Source organism: Muntiacus reevesi, chromosome 8, assembly GCF_963930625.1.
Source record: "Muntiacus reevesi chromosome 8, mMunRee1.1, whole genome shotgun sequence".
In the NCBI taxonomy this organism is placed as follows: Eukaryota; Metazoa; Chordata; class Mammalia; order Artiodactyla; family Cervidae; genus Muntiacus; species Muntiacus reevesi.
The window spans coordinates 6,771,607-6,788,774 of NC_089256.1; the positions used below are offsets into that span (position 1 = coordinate 6,771,607).

Consider the following 17,168-nt stretch of genomic DNA (forward strand, 5'->3'; position numbering starts at 1 on the left):
GCTTCTCTTGTTTTGGAGCATGGGCTCTAGTGTGTGGGCTCAGTAGTTGTGGCACATGGGCTTAGTTGCTTCACAGCCTGTGGAATCTTACCAGACTAGGGATCAAACCAGTGTCCCCTGCATTGCAAGGTGGATTCTTAACCACACAAACCCCTCATTCCATCTTATTCCTCAGCAGCTTGTCTAGTCCCGTGGCTTTAAATATTGCCTATGTGCGGATGGGGTTTCCCAGATGGTGCTAGTAGTAAAGACTCCACCTGCCAATGCAGGAGATGTAAAAGACATGGGTTTGTTCCTTGGGTCGGGAAGATCCCCTAGGGGAGGGCGTGGCAACCTACTCCATTATTTCTGCTTGGAGAATCCCACGGACACAGGAGCCTGGTGGACTATGGTCCATAGCATCAAAAATGATCAAAAATGAATCAGACATGACTGAAGTGACTTAGCACACATGCATGCATATGCTGAAGGCTCCCAAATTTATATCTCTAGCCCAAAGATATATGTTAGGTTCTTACTCAACATCTACACCCAGAAATTAAAATTAATATATTCAAAGCAACACTTATGATTTACTGTTCTTAAATCTGTTCCTTCCCCAGGTTATTATAAATTTACCAACCAAAAGCCTGAGAGTTATCCTTAATTTTTTTTCCTTTATGCCTTAGTAATCCATCAGCAAATCCTGTCCACCCTACCTTTAAAAAAACACTTTTCACCATCTCCACTGCTATCACCATAATTTCTTATCTAGACTATTAAAGTAATTTCTCAGTTAATCTCTTCATTTCTACTCTTACCCACTCACAGTGGATTTCCTTCTCAGCAACCAAAGTGATTTTTACAACCATGAATCATATTGTAGATTATATAACATTATTCCCCTGCTCAAAATCTTCCCTTGGTTTTCCAGCATACTTAGAATAAAATGCAAACTCCTTCCCAGAGCCTCTAAGGTCCACCATAATCTGGCTTCTGCCTACCTCTGACCTCACAGCCGTGTATTCATCCCTTGCCCTCTCTACTCCAATGACATTGGCCTTATTTTAGAGTACACCAAGGTCGTTCCTGCCTTCATTCCTTTACACTTGTTTCTTCTATCTAAACACCGGCTGATTCCATTCAGATATCATTTCCAAGAACCTTCTCTGACTTTCCTGTTTACAATTACTTTGTAATCACTAAATATCTTCCAGTAGTGATAGTTCCCATTAAAATGTTAAATGAGACAATGGGAGGGAGATGAGGGACTGGAGAGCAGCAACATTAGCCACTAGAGAAGGTTTAGATGGTGAGAAGACGCTCATAATGTGGGAGAAAAAGCTCATAATGTGAAACTGGGAGGAGAAATGTCTGAGATGGAATAGGAAATACAAAGATCCCTAGGTGGGAATAAGCCTGCTTTGTAAAGAAGAGGAAGAAGCCTGGAACATAGGGAGCAAAGAGGACAGTAGCATTAAGGATGGAGAGGTACGCAGAGGCCAGATACTTTAGCATTTTATAGGGTAGAATTTAAGTTCAATAGGAAGCCATGGAATTAACATAATTGAATTCATATTTTAAAAACATGTAAATTCATTCACCTACCTAGAACCTTTTGCTGTCCCATCCCCTTCCATACAGAATTCAAACTCCTTAGTCGGTTCTTTGAGCTTTGACCTTATTGTCCCTCTTCAGCTTCATTTCCAGATAATGTCTCCCTGGTCTTTGGCCATTCAGACCCTCTGACAGTTTCTAGAGCAGCTTATGTTCTTTTTCCTGAGCCTTTACACATGTTTCCTCCCCAGGAATACCCCCCTTCCTTACCTTATTTTACCTGCCTAGCCCCCTAGGGATTCTACTTTGTGTCACCTCCTTCAGGGAGCCTTGACTCCTCCAAGGAGCCTTGACTCCTCCAGGTCCTGCTCAGGACTTAGTATCTCTTTTATATTCTGTCTTGGCTGTATTAACTCTTAACCACACTGTGTTAAAATTGCCTTTTTACTTTTTTGTCCTTTAAACTACTCATTGGTTTAGGGCAGATACATCAGTTCAGTTGAGTTGCTCAGTTGTGTCCGACTCTTTGCAACACTATGGACTGCAGCACGCCAGGCTTCCCTGTCCATCACCAGCTCCCGGAGCTTGCTCAAACTCAATGTCCATCGAGTCTGTGATGCCATCCAACTGTCTCATCCTCTGTTGTCTCCTTCTCCTCCTGCCTTCAGTCTTTCCCAGCATCAGGGTTTTTTCTAATGAGTCAGCCTTTTACATCAGGTGGCCAAAGTATTGGAGCGTCAGCTTCAGCATCAGTCCTTCCAATGAATATTGAGAACTGATTTCCTTTAGGATTGACTGGTTTGATCTCCTTGCAGTCCAAGGGACTCTCAGGAGTCTTCTCCAACACCACACTTCAAAATCATCAACTTGGCAAATACATGGTATCTTGGTTTTCCTAGCATTTGATGCTTGCCCCAGGCAAGGTGTTCCAGTGTTTGTTAAATGTATCCAAACTCCATGTGATACTAAAATTACCACCCAAATATTATTGTATACTTTTGAAAAAGTATACCCTCTTCAGCTCAGTTCTAAGGTAGAGGTTGCAAAATAAGAAATGCTTACCCTCCCATGAATTTCTTTATTCTAATAGTACATATAATAAATGATAATGACTTCACCTTTATAAACTGATTTTTAAAAATTATGCAAATGACACATGAATGCATAGTCTTTTTTACAAACTTAGACTTTATAGGAAACTCTCACCACCACCCACAATCCTAGTTCCTCTTCACCACAGACCTCCTCTTTCACGTTTTGAAGTGACACTTGTCAAATTACACTTGGTTTATGACAAAATCTTGATTTTGTCTAAGACAAGTCATGTTACCTTGTAATTTCAGACTTGAAAAATTTTTGGTTATATTTAAATCTGTGATATCCTGTAGTATACTATAGACACCAACTTTATGTGGCCATTGAGCATTTCACATGTGTCTAATCTAAAATTGAGATATGCTATAAATATGAGATACTAGATTTCAAAGAGTAAGTTCCCAAAAGGAGTATAGACAATCTCATTAATAATTTTTATATTGATTACATTTTCAGATAATATTTTTGACATATTATTGTGATGAAAATTGCCTGTTTCTCTTTACATTCTTAATGTGATTATTAGAAAATTTATAATTATGCATGTGGCTTGCATTATATTTCTATTGGCCAGGTCTGGTTTAAATAATAAGATAAATAACACAAAGTTCTTTCTCTTTCATGTATAAATACAACTACTTGTTCTTTGATTCTGTGTGCCTAGGGTTTACATTATTTGTAAATATTTATTATTTCAGTTACTTAGTGGTTTTTTGTCAAACAGGACACAATTCTAGGTGGGATGTAGGCGATGCAAAGAGAATTAAAACACAGTTTCTCTTCTGCAGCAGCTTATGGTCTCTTGGTAGGGCAGAAATTCACAGAGAAACATAATCTCCCACCTCTGGGATCCTATGGTCTATTGGTAGATATTCCACAGGTTCGGAAAAGATTATACATTAAGGATGAAGGAGGCATAAGATTCAGAAAGAATATTATGAACCATCGATTCATTCAACAAAGTTTTTTGGACTATTTACTATGTATCAGGACCATTTCCATCATGGCAGTTATAAACTGTAGATGCCTTGGGTCCTGTATGTAATCAATTATAATTGGACTTTGTGATTGAATAATCAAGAAAATAATTACCTTTCTCATTTTTTCTGTTAGCATTGTTTAAGTGGGAAAATATATGTACATTTACAGTACTGCTGCCGCTGCTGCTAAGTCACTTCAGTCGTGTCTGACTCTTTGCGACCCCATAGACCGCAGCCCACCAGGCTTCCTTGTCCCTGGGATTCTCCAGGCAAGAACACTGGAGTGGGTTGACATTTCCTTCTCCAATGCATGAAAGTGTAAAGTGAAAGTGAAGCCGCTCAGTCATGTGCAACTCTTAGCGACCCCATAGACTGCAGCCTACCAGGCTCCTCCGTCCATGGGGCTTTCCAGGCAAGAGTACTGGAGTGGGGTGCCATTGCCTTCTCCTATTTACAGTACTATGTAGATGTTATAAGTTATTTATATGAAATACTTAATTTTATTTTTTGTAAATAACCAGCTTACCGAATATATCCTCAGCTGTTTTGCCAGTAGAAGTGATGGAGTAAGTTCATCACTTATACACAGCCTTCCATGAATCCTCTAGGCAGAGTTAGTTGTTTCCTGCTGCAGGTGTGTACTGATTAAAATTATTTATGTGCATTCTTCCCCTCTCCTCAGCAACTTCCTTGAAGCAAGGCATCTTGCTTTGTCTTTTGAATTTATTATATTATTAGTACCTTTACTCATCCTTTCATCCTATATTAATAAATATATATTAATGATTATCATTATGATTAATGATAATCATACTGTCCAAGGATTATCTCTACTTGAACTTGGATCCCAGGAAGGAAAGCCAAGTTTCAAAAATTAGTTGTTCAAGTCTCTTCATCTTGAGGGAAACAAAACAAAATTGTCTTGATCTCATGTATTCATTTAGTTAGCACCAACTCCAATTCTTTTCATTTCATGGTCAAGCTTTATTTAGAAAGAGCATGCTCCTCTCAATATTCACATTTCATTTGTTTTTCAACCCTTTAAAATCTGACTTCTGCCTTTACCTCTACATTAAAATTTTAAAATCCAAAGGACATTAAAAAAATTTAACTTAAAATGGATCAAAGACCTAAATGAAAGAGTAAAAACTGTAAAACTTTTAGAACTCTTAGGGTAAAAGCTTCATGACATTGGATTTGGCAGTGATTTCTTGAATATGACACCAAAAGCATGACAGCATATCAAAAAATAAATTTTAAATTATCAAAATTAAAAATTTTACACAGCACAGTTATCAGCAGAGTGAAAGGACTACCCATGGAAGGGAAGAAAATGTTTGCAAATCATATATCTGTAAGGAGTTATCAGCCAAAAAATATTAAGAACTACAACTCATTATCAACAGCAACAGCAAAATTAACCTGACTTAAAAATGAGGAGAGGGTCAGTGGAGCATGAGACTTAAAAAGAAAGAAAGGTCTTGAATAGACTTTCTCCAAAGAAGAAAGACTAATGGGCAAAAAGCACATGAAAAGATGTTCAACATCCCTAATTACTGGGAAATTGTGAATCAAAACTACAAAGAGATATCATTGTAACTCCATGAGGATGGGTACTATTTAAAAAAAAAGAAAACCAACAAAATAACAAGTGTTGGTGAGGATAAGTAAATTGTAAATTGTTAGTAGGGCTGTAAAATGATGCAGCTATTGTGGAAGCAGTATGGCAGTTTCTCCAAAAAATTAAACGTAGAATTACCCTACAATCTTGCATTTCACGTCTATGTATATACCCAAAATAACTGAAAGGGAATGAAACAGATATTGTGTTCTCACCTTTGTAGGGGCATTATTCACAATAGCTAAATGGTGAAAGTAGTTCAAGTGTCTGTGGAAAGATAGATAAAATGTGATATATACACACAGTATATAGAATATTATTTAGCCTTAAAAAAGAAGGAAATTCTGACACATGTTACAACACGCATGAACTGTGAAGACATGCTAAGTGAAATAAGTCAGTCACAATGGACAAATAGAGAATGCAACTTGTATGATGTAGTCGAATTCATAGAAACAGAATTGTAGGAGGAAGAGGAGGAAGTCGGGAGATAATTGTTTATCGAGTACAGTTTCAGTTTGGGAAGACGAAAAAGTGCTAGAGAGGGATGGTGGTGATGGTGTAGGATAACGTGAATGTGCTTAATGCCACAGAACTGTACTCTTAAAGGTTAAGATGGTAAATTTTATGTTAAATGTATTTTACCATTTAAATATATATGCAAAGGACATTTAAACTACTTTTATTTGATCTTGTTGACAGCTCCCTCCTAAAATTCTCCTTGGATTCTAGAACATATTTCTCATGACTTTTCTGTTTCTCTGACCCTTTTTTTTTTCTCCCCTTGGCTCCTCTAACCTTAACTTAAGGTTCTGTCTTTGGCTTTCCTGTTACTACATTTGCATTCTTATTCAAGGCTTCCACTACTACTAGCTCTAATACTGGTAGATTATATAATCTGCATAAGAATCAGTTTCCTCATGTGAAAATTAGGGTCTAATTTCCTGATTTTATTTCATGTGAAATATGACATAATACAGTATGTTTAGCTTTGCTTCATATGTACTATTATATATCAATAACTTAGTCTATATCTCTAGGCTAGTTAGTCTATATCCTGTTTCACTTGAGGTCTATAACTGTAATTCCAGCAGTCTTTTGGACATCCCACTTAGTTCCCTTGAGACCTTAAACTCGCTATTTCTGAAACTGGAATTTTTTCCTCCCCATACCTGTGTTTCCACCTGTGTTAACTGTTTTGGTGATTAGCGTCATAATCTGGCCTGAATAGAGGGCTAGATTGACTTATCAGTCTCCTCCATTAAACTATCTTTTACCTTCCCAGTAGTAGCTTCTGATGAGTTCTTTGGTACATTATAGGCACTCAGTAAGTGTTTTGTTGATTACATGAATGACTCTATGATTCCTTGTCACGTAGTGGAACACAGACTTTCTATTATATTCTTATGTTCTATTCCTTGGTTCAGTCAGTTCAGTTCAGTTCAGTCACTCAGTCATGTCCAACTCTTTGCGACCCCATGAATCGCAGCATGCCAGGCCTCCCTGTCCATCACAAACTCCCGGAATTTACTCAAACTCATGTCCATTGAGTCGGTGATGCCGTCCATCTATCTCATCCTCTGTCGTCCCCTTCTCCTCCTGCCCCCAATCCCTCCCAGCATCAGGGTGTTTTCCAATGAGTCAACTCTTCATATGAGGTGGCCAAAGTATTGGAGTTTCAGCTTCAGCATCAGTCCTTCCAGTGAACACCCAGGACGTATCTCCTTCAGGATGGACTGGCTTGGTTACTTACATAAAATTATAGAACTCAAATTGAATTCATTCAGGATTCTAGGATACTCTTCCTCTGATTAATTATTGTATCTCCTTTTAATATTACTTTTTCTTGGTTGTTCTTAGGACTCTTATGTTTATTTTTTCTTATTATTGAATTTTTATTGTGGAAAGTTTTGAACATAAAATAAAAAATAGTATATAGATTTCCCACTTCCCATAATGATAATAATCAATTCATGGCTCTCTTCCTCTCCTCAGAGTTCAGTTCAGTTCAGTTCAGTTGCTCAGTCATGTCTGACTCTTTGCGAACCCATGGACCACAGCATGCCAAGCTTCCCTGTCCATCACCAACCCCTGGAGTTTAGCCAAACTCATGTCCATTGAGTCAGTGATGCCATCCAACCATCTCATCCTCCGTTGTCCCCTTCTCCTCCTGCCCTCCATCTTTCCCAGCATCAGAGTCTTTTCAAATGAGTCAGCTTCTCGAATCAGGTGGCCAAAGTATTGGAATTTCAGCTTCAACATTAGTCCTTCCAGTGAACACTCAGGACTGATCTCCTTTAGGATGAACTGGTTGTATCTCCTTGCAGTCCTAGGGACTCTGAAGAGTCTTCTCCAGCACCACAGTTCAAAAGCATCAATTCTTTGGCACTCAGCTTTCTGTATAGTCCAACTCTCACATCCATACACGACTACTGGAAAAACAATAGCCTTGACTAGACGGACCTTTGTTGACAAAGTAATGTCTCTGCTTTTTAATATGCTGTCTAGGTCGGTCATAACTTTCTTTCCAAGGAGTACGCGTCTTTTAATTTCATGGCTGCAATCACCATTTGCAGTGACTTTGAAGCCCCCCAAAATAAAGCCTCTCCCTGTTTCCACTGTTTGCCCATCTATTTGCCATGAAGTGATGGGACCAGATGCCATGATCTTAGCTTTCTGAATGTTGAGCTTTAAGACAACTTTTTCACTCTCCTCTTTCAGTTTCATCAAGAGGCTCTTTACTTCTTCTTCATTTTCTGCCATAGGGTGGTGTCATCTGCACATCTGAGGTGTCATCTGCATGTCTGAGATTAATGATATTTCTCCTGGCAATCTTGATTCCAGCTTGTGCTTCATCCAGCCCAGTGTTTCTCATGATGTATTCTGCATATAAGTTAAATAAACACAGTGACAATATACAGCCTTGACGTACTCCTTTTCCTATTTGGAACCAGTCTGTTGTTCCATGTTCACTTCTAACTGTTGCTTCCTGAGCTGCATACAGATTTCTCAAGAGGCAGGTCAGGTGGTCTGGGATTCCCATCTCTTTCAGACTTACCCACAGTTTATTGTGATCCACACAGTCAAAGGCTTTGGCATAGTCAATAAAGCAGAAATAGATGTTTTTCTGGAACTCTCTTGCTTTTTCGATGATCCGGCAGATGTTGGCAATTTGATCTCTGGTTCCTCTGCTTTTCTAAAACCAGCTTGAACATCTGGAAGTTCACAGTTCACGTATTGCTGAAGCCTGGCTTGGAAAATTTTGAGCATTATTTTACTGGCATGTGAGATGAGTGCAATTGTGTGGTAGTTTGAACATTCTTTGGCATTGCCTTTCTTAGGGATTGGAATGAAAACTGACCTTTTCCAGTCCTATGGCCACTGCTGAGTTTTCCAAATTTGTTGGCATATTGAGTGCAGCACTTTCATATCATCATCTTTTAGGATTTGAAATAGCTCAACTGGAATTCCATCACCTGCACTAGCTTTGTTCATAGTGATTCTTCCTAAGGCCCACTTGACTTCACATTCCAGGATGTCTGGCTCTACGTGAGTGATGACACCCTCATGATTATCTGGGTCGTGAAGATCTTTTTTGTACAGTTCTTCTGTGTAATCTTGCCATCACCTCTTAATATCTTCTGCTTCTGTTAGGTCCCTACCATTTCTGTCCTTCATTGAGCCTATCTTTGCGTGAAATGTTCCCTTAGTGTCTCTGATTTTCTTAAGAGATCTCTAGTCTTTCCCATTCTATTGTTTTCCTCTGTTTTCTTTGCACTGATCACTGAGAAAGTCTTTCTTATCTCTCCTTGCTATTCTTTGGAACTCTGCATTCAAATGGGTCCTTTTCTCCTTTGTTTTTTGCTACTCTTCTTTTCACAGCTGCTTGTAAGGCCTTCTCAGACAGCCATTTTGCTTTTTTGCTTTTCTTTTTCTTGGGGATGGTCTTGGTCCCTGTCTCCTCTACAATGTCACGAACCTCCGTCCATAGTTCATCAAGCACTCTATCAGATCTAGTCCCTTATTTCTCAAGAGATTTAAATAGATTTCTTAATAGATTTAAATCTTCTCCTCAGAGTACTTAGCAGCAAATTCCAGACATCATTTTATCAATAAATACCACTATTTATTTCTAGAGTGTAAAAACTTTTTAGACACCACAATATCATTATCGTACCTAAAACTTTAATTTCTTAAAAACATTAAATATCTAGTCTGCTCAAATTTCCCCAGTTGTCATTTATAGTTTGCTATTAGTTTTTATTCTTGATTCAGAATCCAGTGTAGGATCAGCCATTGTACTTGGTCGATACAGCTCTTAAGTCTTCATTATAAGTTTCTTCTCTCTTTTTTTCCTTTGGAATTTCTTTGTTGAAGAAACTGTTGTCTTTTGATTTTTCTAGAAGTCTAGATCTATTCAATAGAAACATGAAGGATGTCACATATATAATTGAAAATTTCCCACATTACAAAATGCTACATTACAAAATGGAAATAGCTGAAATTAATTTTAGCAATATATATTATTACCATATTGTATATATCACTTATATGTGTAATTTAAAATACAAATGTAAATGAACTTATTTATGAATCAGAAACAGACTCAGACATAGAGAACAGACTTGTGGCTGCCAAAGGTGGGGAGCAGGGGAGAGTTGGACAAGGAGTTTGGGGTTAGCAGATGCCATTATTATATACAGATGGATAAACAACAACATCCTATTGTATAGCACAGAAAGCTGTATTGAATATCCTGTAATAAATCATAATAGAAAATAATATGAAAAAGAAGATATGATAACTGATTCAGTTTGCTGTATATCAGAAACTAATACAATGTCATAAGTCAATTATGCTTCAATTAAAATAAAAGAAACTAAAGAAACCCAAAATATATTATTTAACTCAGTATATCCAGATGTTATCATTTTAACATGTAATTAATATAAAATTATTAATGCATTATTACATATTTTTGGTAGTGAATATTCCAAATCCAATGTGTATTTCATAGTTGTAGCACATTTCATTTTGGACTAACTATATATCAGGTTCTCAATAGCATGTGATAAAGATTTACCATATTGGGCAAGACAGGTCTAGACTTTGCAGATTGTATACTTTGCAGAATACTATCAGTGTCAACATTAAAACTAAACACATTTGGTAAGTTCAACTTTAGAGAATTTTTTACAGATGAAATTGTGAGTCTCTTTAAGGGTTTTTGTTCATTCGCCCAGTTGTGTCCAACTGTTTGTGACCCCATGGATTGCAGCATGCCAGGCCTCCTTGTCCTTCGTCATCTCCCAGAGTTTGCCCAAGTTCATGTCCATGGCATTGGTGATGCTATCCAGCCATCTTATCCTCTGACACCCTCTTTCTTTCTGCCCTCAGTCTTTCCCAGCATCAGGGACTTTTCGAGAACTGGCTGTTCATATCAGGTGACCAAAATACCAGTGCTTCAGCTTCAACATCAGTCCTTAGTATTCAGGGTTGATTTCCTTCAAGATTGCCTGGTTTGATCTCCTTACTGTCCAAGGGACTCTCAAGAGTCTTCTCTAGCACCACAGTTCAGAGGCATTAATTCTTTGGTGCTCTGCCTTCTTTACAGTCCAGCTCTCACAACCCTACGTGACCATTGGGAAGACCATAGCCTTGACTGTATGGACCTTTGTTGGCTGAGTGATGTCTCTGCTTTTCGACACACTGTCTAGGTTTGTCATAGCTTTCCTGCCAAGAAGCAGTTGTCTTCTGATTTCATGGCTGCAGTCACCATCCACAGGGATTTTAGAGCTCAAGATGAGGGAATCTGTCACTGTTGCCACCTTCTCCCCTTCTATTTGCCATGAAGTAATGGGGCTGGATGCCATGATTTTAGTTTTTTTAATATTTAGTTTTAAGCTGGCTTTTTCAGTCTCCTCCTTCACCCTCATCAAGAGGGTCTTTAATTCCTCTTTGCTTGCTGCCGTTAGAGTGGTATCATCCATGGTATCATCCCTTTAAGGGTTAAAAGCATTTTATTTGTGTTTTAGTGCCAGTCCAGAGGAATACAGTACTGTTGTACAGAAGCCAAGACAAATTCTATGTCAGTTCATTGACCGAATACTTACAGACGTAAATGTTGGTAAGAAACAATTATTTCTGATACAAATCTTAAGAATTGTTTTCTTTTTCATGTATGCACATTATAATAGCATTTTTCTCCGTGTAGCTTTAGGTATATAGTTAGGATTTATGATAGTTACTTGTTGTTGTTCGTATTAAAGTATGTATTACTTATTACATAATGTGATTTACACTTTTAAAATAATTCTGTTTTCCTCTTTGTTATCTAGATACTTCTTGCCATTGATTATTCTTTGATATATGAATTATTTTAAATAAAAGTATTTGGCCAGTTCTCTTTTAGATAGATCTTATGTCAGTGGTTGAAAAAAAGCAGATGTCATTTTAAGAAACTCTGTATAAAATTTGGCCACTTTGTCTATGAAAGGTAATAAGATTCTGTCCAGGTAAATAAGGTAAATAAGAATCAACTATTTACTGTTTTTGACAATCTAAAAGACAAATACTACCAACTTGGTAAGATGGTGTCATATGTACCATGTCTGCTGAAATTACATGGAAGGGATAATCTGGAGTGGCATGTGGCTCATGATTTATAAATTTAACTCCAAATTTGACATATATTTTAAGAATTACAATAGTCATCTAGCCTTTCTTTTTCAATCAGTAAAATTTTGAGTTCCTGAAAAATAACAAAGGGCTACTGAGTACTTGCAAAATGTGTTTTTATATGGTACTCCATCTGTTTAGACCACTTGTCCTTACCCTGTCTGTTTGACCAACTTCTCATCATCTGAGAATCAGCTCCTTCACAGGCTCTTTGCAGACCTTTGTTTCATTTATTGTGGATTAGTGTAGTTAACACATCATATTATTGATACAATTACTAGTTTATTTGTCTGACTCCCTCACCTGATTGTTAGGGTTTTTTTTTAATCCTCAGGTTTTAACACAGTGCCAAGAATATTACAGGCCTATAGCCTACATGTTTGGTAAATGGATATACGATAGATGGATACATGTAATTATTAAACATTTAAAATTAGGAAGATGGGATTGTAGTGTTTAATCCCATGAATTTATCATAAACATTGTGTTGGACATAATTCTTGTCACCAGAGACTAGTTTCTTAACAAAAAGACTGCCATTTAATTTGTTATGACTCTTTAAAATGAATCTTTTGTTGTTTCAGTTGCTCTGGAACTTGTGAAGAAAACTGACTCTCAGCCAACCTCTGTGATGTTGCTTGATTTCATCCAGCATATCATGAAGTCCTCCCCACTTATGTTTGTAAATGTGAATGGAAACCATGGGCAAAATGAAGCCAAAGGCAGTTGTATTGGTAAGCTCTCCTGTTTGTACATTCATTTGCAATCTCTTTTATGAATTCTGCCTCTTCTGCTCTTCTGAAATGTCACAAACACATTGTTATGCATATTTTGGTCAAATTTGCTGTAAGTTGAGGGAGCAAAATGGTTTTATTTCATACATCCTTGTTTTCTTTTATTATGAACTAAATACGAATGGAGCAGAAGTAACTGAATATGTTTATATGCCATTGAACATTTGAGCAGTTTTCCTTTTTCTGTTTTTGATAATGTCTTTTTATATCGCGCATTAGCAAACCATAACTCATAGGCTGGCTGCCTGTTTCTGGAAACAAAGTTTTGTTGGAACATAGCCATGATCATTCATTTATGTATTGTCTGCAGCTACTTCAAAGGCAACTGAGTAGTTGACATGGAGATCATATGCCCTTAAGCCTGAAATATTTCATATTTGGCCCTCTCAGAACAAGCTTACTACTCCCATTCTGGATGTTGAAACTTTTTTCCAGGCTTTTCTCCTTATTCTCACTACTTTTGTCCCTTTGTTGGATTCATCATAAAGAGATGTAAAGCAAATATCTTTTTTTCTGTACAATGCATAGAGTATTTTAAAATTTTTTGCTTGAATCTTTTTTTTTTGCTTGAATCTTAAGAGTCAACTTTGATAGTATATCCTCTAAAAAATCTTTTCTGACCATTACTGATGGTCTATGCTAGGACTAGCTTAGTTGCTCTTTCTTTATGCTCTGTTGATACAAAGTGCTCTACATTTCTTCTGTCATGGTACTTATTAAACTATTAATACATTATAAATACTTGTTAATCTATATTCTTTGCTACATTGACTTTTAAACAACAGGTTATATGCCATTTAGTGGGTATTGAAGATGAAATATAATTGACTAGAAATATCATAGTACATTGCAGAATAAGTAATATTTTATGAAACTTGTATCATTTATTAAATAAAATAATATGCATATTTATGCTACACTGTGATATAAAATACATCTCTTAGTTGCAGTTTAAAAGTTCGAGAAATTATATTGTAGGATTTAGGAGAACAAGACTATGACTGATTTGTTCTTATGCATCTGAGGCAGAGTCACCATTCAATAACATTTGTTGGGAATGATAACTATTTATTGAGCATTTAGTTAACTTTGGGCACTATGTGGAAAATTCCATGTATATTATCTTACTTGGTCAGGGTAACATATAAAGTAGGTGTCATTGTCCCCTTTTCAAAGATGAAGTTACAGAAGTTTAGAGAAATGAAAAGTTCACACAAGTACTAAGTGGAAAGCTAGGATCTTGTCTGACTCCAAATTGGCATTCTAAATTATTATGTTTCCATTGTGTAGGGAATGTTTTAGACTATTTTGTCAATGAAGTTTATACTTTAAAAATAAATCAAGCATTTAGCAAATTAAGTAGCACTCTAATATACTTATTTATTTAATATCTTTTTCTGTTTATTTCAAAGAATTCAGTAATTGGATCATAACAAGACTTCTGCGGATTGCAGCCACTCCATCCTGTCATATGTTACACAAAAAAATCTGTGAAGTCATCTGTGCATTATTATTTCTTTTTAAAAGCAAGAGTCCTGCTATTTTTGGAGTCCTGATGAAGGAATTATTACATCTTTTTGAAGACTTGATTTACCTGCACAAAAGAGATGCAGTAGAACACTTTGTGGAATGGCCAGTTGTAGTTCACCGATTTTTAAGTCAGTTTGATGAACTTGTAGGATATTTACAGCCAGCTCCTTTGCAGCTCATGAACATGCAAAATTTAGAGTTTATTGAAGTCACTTTATTGACGGTTCTTATTCGTATTATTGCAATTGTGTTTTTTAGAAGGCAGGAACTCTTACTTTGGCAGATAGGTTGTGTTCTGCTAGAGTATGGGAGTCCAAAAGTTAAATCCTTAGCAATTAGCCTTTTAAGTGAACTCTTTGAGCTTGGAGGACTACCAGCACAACCAGCCAGCACTTTTTTCAGCTCATTTTTGGAATTATTAAAACAACTAGTAGAAATGGATGCTGACCAATTGAAACTCTATGAAGAGCCATTATCAAAACTGATAAAGACCCTGTTCTCTTCTGAAACAGAAGCTTATAGAAATATTGAGCCTGTCTACTTAAATATGCTGCTAGAAAAACTCTGTGTCATGTTTGAAGATGGTGTGCTTTTGCAGCTCAAGTCTGATTTGCTAAAAGCAGCTTTGTGCCACTTACTGCAGTATTTCCTTAAATATGTGCCAGCTGGGTATGAATCTGCTTTACAAGTCAGGAAGGTTTATGTGAGAAATATTTGTAAAGCTCTTGTAGATGTGCTTGGAGTTCAGGCAGATGTGGAGGTAAGTCATTTTTAAGGTTACTTGTTAAGCATATATTTTTGCCTTAAGTGTATGCATTGTGCAAGAGTAATAAAGAAGAAATAGAATATCTTTTCTTGGTTGCTAGAATATCTATAATAATGTACATTCAGAATGGGATACTTTTTATAATCTATTTTGGCTTCCTATTACAGATTTTTAACTTGGTTTCAGAAAGATTTGTTCACTATGTTGGTAATAAATTGCCAATGGAGTAGAATGTTTTAAAGTAGAGTTTGTGAAGAGTTAACGTGTTTGTTGCATTATTAATTAAAAGGGGGCCCCTTTTAATTCATCTTCATTGAATTCAAGGTATCAACTTCATTGCAAAAACTTTGAGCACTCACCTAAACTTTTTCTTTGACAGGTTATAATCAATCACTTCTAGAAAACCTATGAGTATATAGTACTAGTCATGCCAAATTATGCCTTTTTTTCTATTTGAACTGTGGGAGTGTGATACAATAGTTATGCAATAAATTGATTAAATATTTTAGTTTACTTTATCTGTAAATATTGCTAGATTTGTTGTATAAAAGAAGTTAGTCATTTCCTTGTAGAATTTTTCTTTGTGGCATTTTGGTCAAGGGAAAACAGGTTATAGAAGGGTTTGTCTTAGGCCTTCTAAAACTATAGAATCATAGTTCTAGATAGAGAGCTATATATGTGTCTATGTATACACTGTGAAATAATTAGATTAACTTAGGTTTTTGTTTTGTTTGATGAGACTCTGAAAATAATTTACCTTCTTTGGATTCTTAATACCTAATGCATTTTTGCTACCTATGAATAATACATATAAACTTATTTTCTAAGAAATAGTTTTTTAAATTATTTTTGCTTGCTCAGTATTTGTTGGGCCCACTTTATGCTGCCTTAAAAATGGAAAGTATGGAAATCATTGATGAAGTTCAGTGCCAAATTCAACAGGAAAACCTCAGCAGTAATAGCAGTGGACTGTCACCCAAAAGGCGTCGACTCAGCTCATCTTTAAACTCTTCCAAAAGAGCACCAAAACAGACTGAGGAGTAAGACTTTCATTCACTTTGTATTTAGCCACTTAATAAAACTTTAGTGACTTAAAAATCACCTTTATTTAAGTGCTTTGCCTTAAATACACGAAGAACATTTGTTCTTTCTATAAGTAGTCGAAGGAGTGCTTGAAAAGTCTAATAGTTCTTGTAGTCTATTTTAGTATAAAAGATTCCATGACTAAATATGGTTAGTTAAAAGTATTTACTTGCCTGATTTGACTTTTTAATACATTAAAAAATCTCTGTGACTATACATCTATCAACAATTTAAAAAATGTTAACAAATTATTTTTTTTGTAATGTAGCCAAAGAATTCCCATATTTTAGCCAACTGTAAAAGTTATTATAAATTTCAGTAGTTGTAGGGATTTCCCTGGTGGTCCAGTGATGAGGACTCAGTGCTTTCACTGCCATGGCCTGGGTTCAATTCCTGGTTGGGGAACTAAGATCCCGCAAGCCATATGGTATAGCAAAAAACAAACAAACAAAATGTCAGTGGTTGCCATTACATGCTGTCTTTTGTTTAAAATATTTTTCATGTACAAACAAGATTATATAAATTCATATGAATATGAATCTTTACACTCTGGTTATAATTAATTACAGAATTAAACATGTGGATATGAACAAAAAGAGCCTATTATGGAGTGCACTGAAACAGAAGGCTGAGGACCTTCAAATTTTCCTTGAATCCAATAATGTGAAGCATCCTATTATTGAGGTTTTAGAAGGAATTGCTGTCATTCTACAACTGACTGCTCTGTGTACTGTTCATTGTTCTCATCAAAACATGGACTGGTAAAAACAACTTGTATTTTCTGGATGTAATACATTTAAATTTATTGTTTTGGAAGACCTCTTTATTCACTTGATTTTTGTGACCTTAGAACACAAAATTTTTCAGTGAAAGAGAAATTTGTTTTGTATTGAGCGTCTGCAAAATACCAGATACTATGTTAAGTACTGTATGTATCTTATTTAATCTTTACAACAATTCTGTGAAGTAAGTGTTTTTATGTCCTCTTTACACATTCAAAATTGAGGCTCCTTTTTGTCTGAAGCCTGAACTAACTTTCTGGGGTGGAAAGGTAGAATATTTTTTTATACAACTCAAAATTCAGT

The 17,168-nt window shown here is 36.1% G+C and overlaps 1 protein-coding gene across 4 annotated transcripts in view; it reads left to right on the top strand.

Annotated features, from left to right (window-relative positions):
* ATR (ATR serine/threonine kinase) overlaps nucleotides 1-17,168 on the top strand; it is a 115,127-nt gene that overhangs the window by 2,902 nt on the left and 95,057 nt on the right. For all 4 annotated transcript variants that reach the window (XM_065942911.1, XM_065942912.1, XM_065942910.1 and 1 more), the window contains exons 2-6: nucleotides 11,268-11,359; nucleotides 12,495-12,644; nucleotides 14,117-14,994; nucleotides 15,862-16,040; nucleotides 16,653-16,844. In XM_065942911.1, coding sequence (XP_065798983.1) covers nucleotides 11,268-11,359; nucleotides 12,495-12,644; nucleotides 14,117-14,994; nucleotides 15,862-16,040; nucleotides 16,653-16,844 — 1,491 coding nt within the window. The remainder of the gene's footprint in view (nucleotides 1-11,267; nucleotides 11,360-12,494; nucleotides 12,645-14,116; nucleotides 14,995-15,861; nucleotides 16,041-16,652; nucleotides 16,845-17,168) is intronic.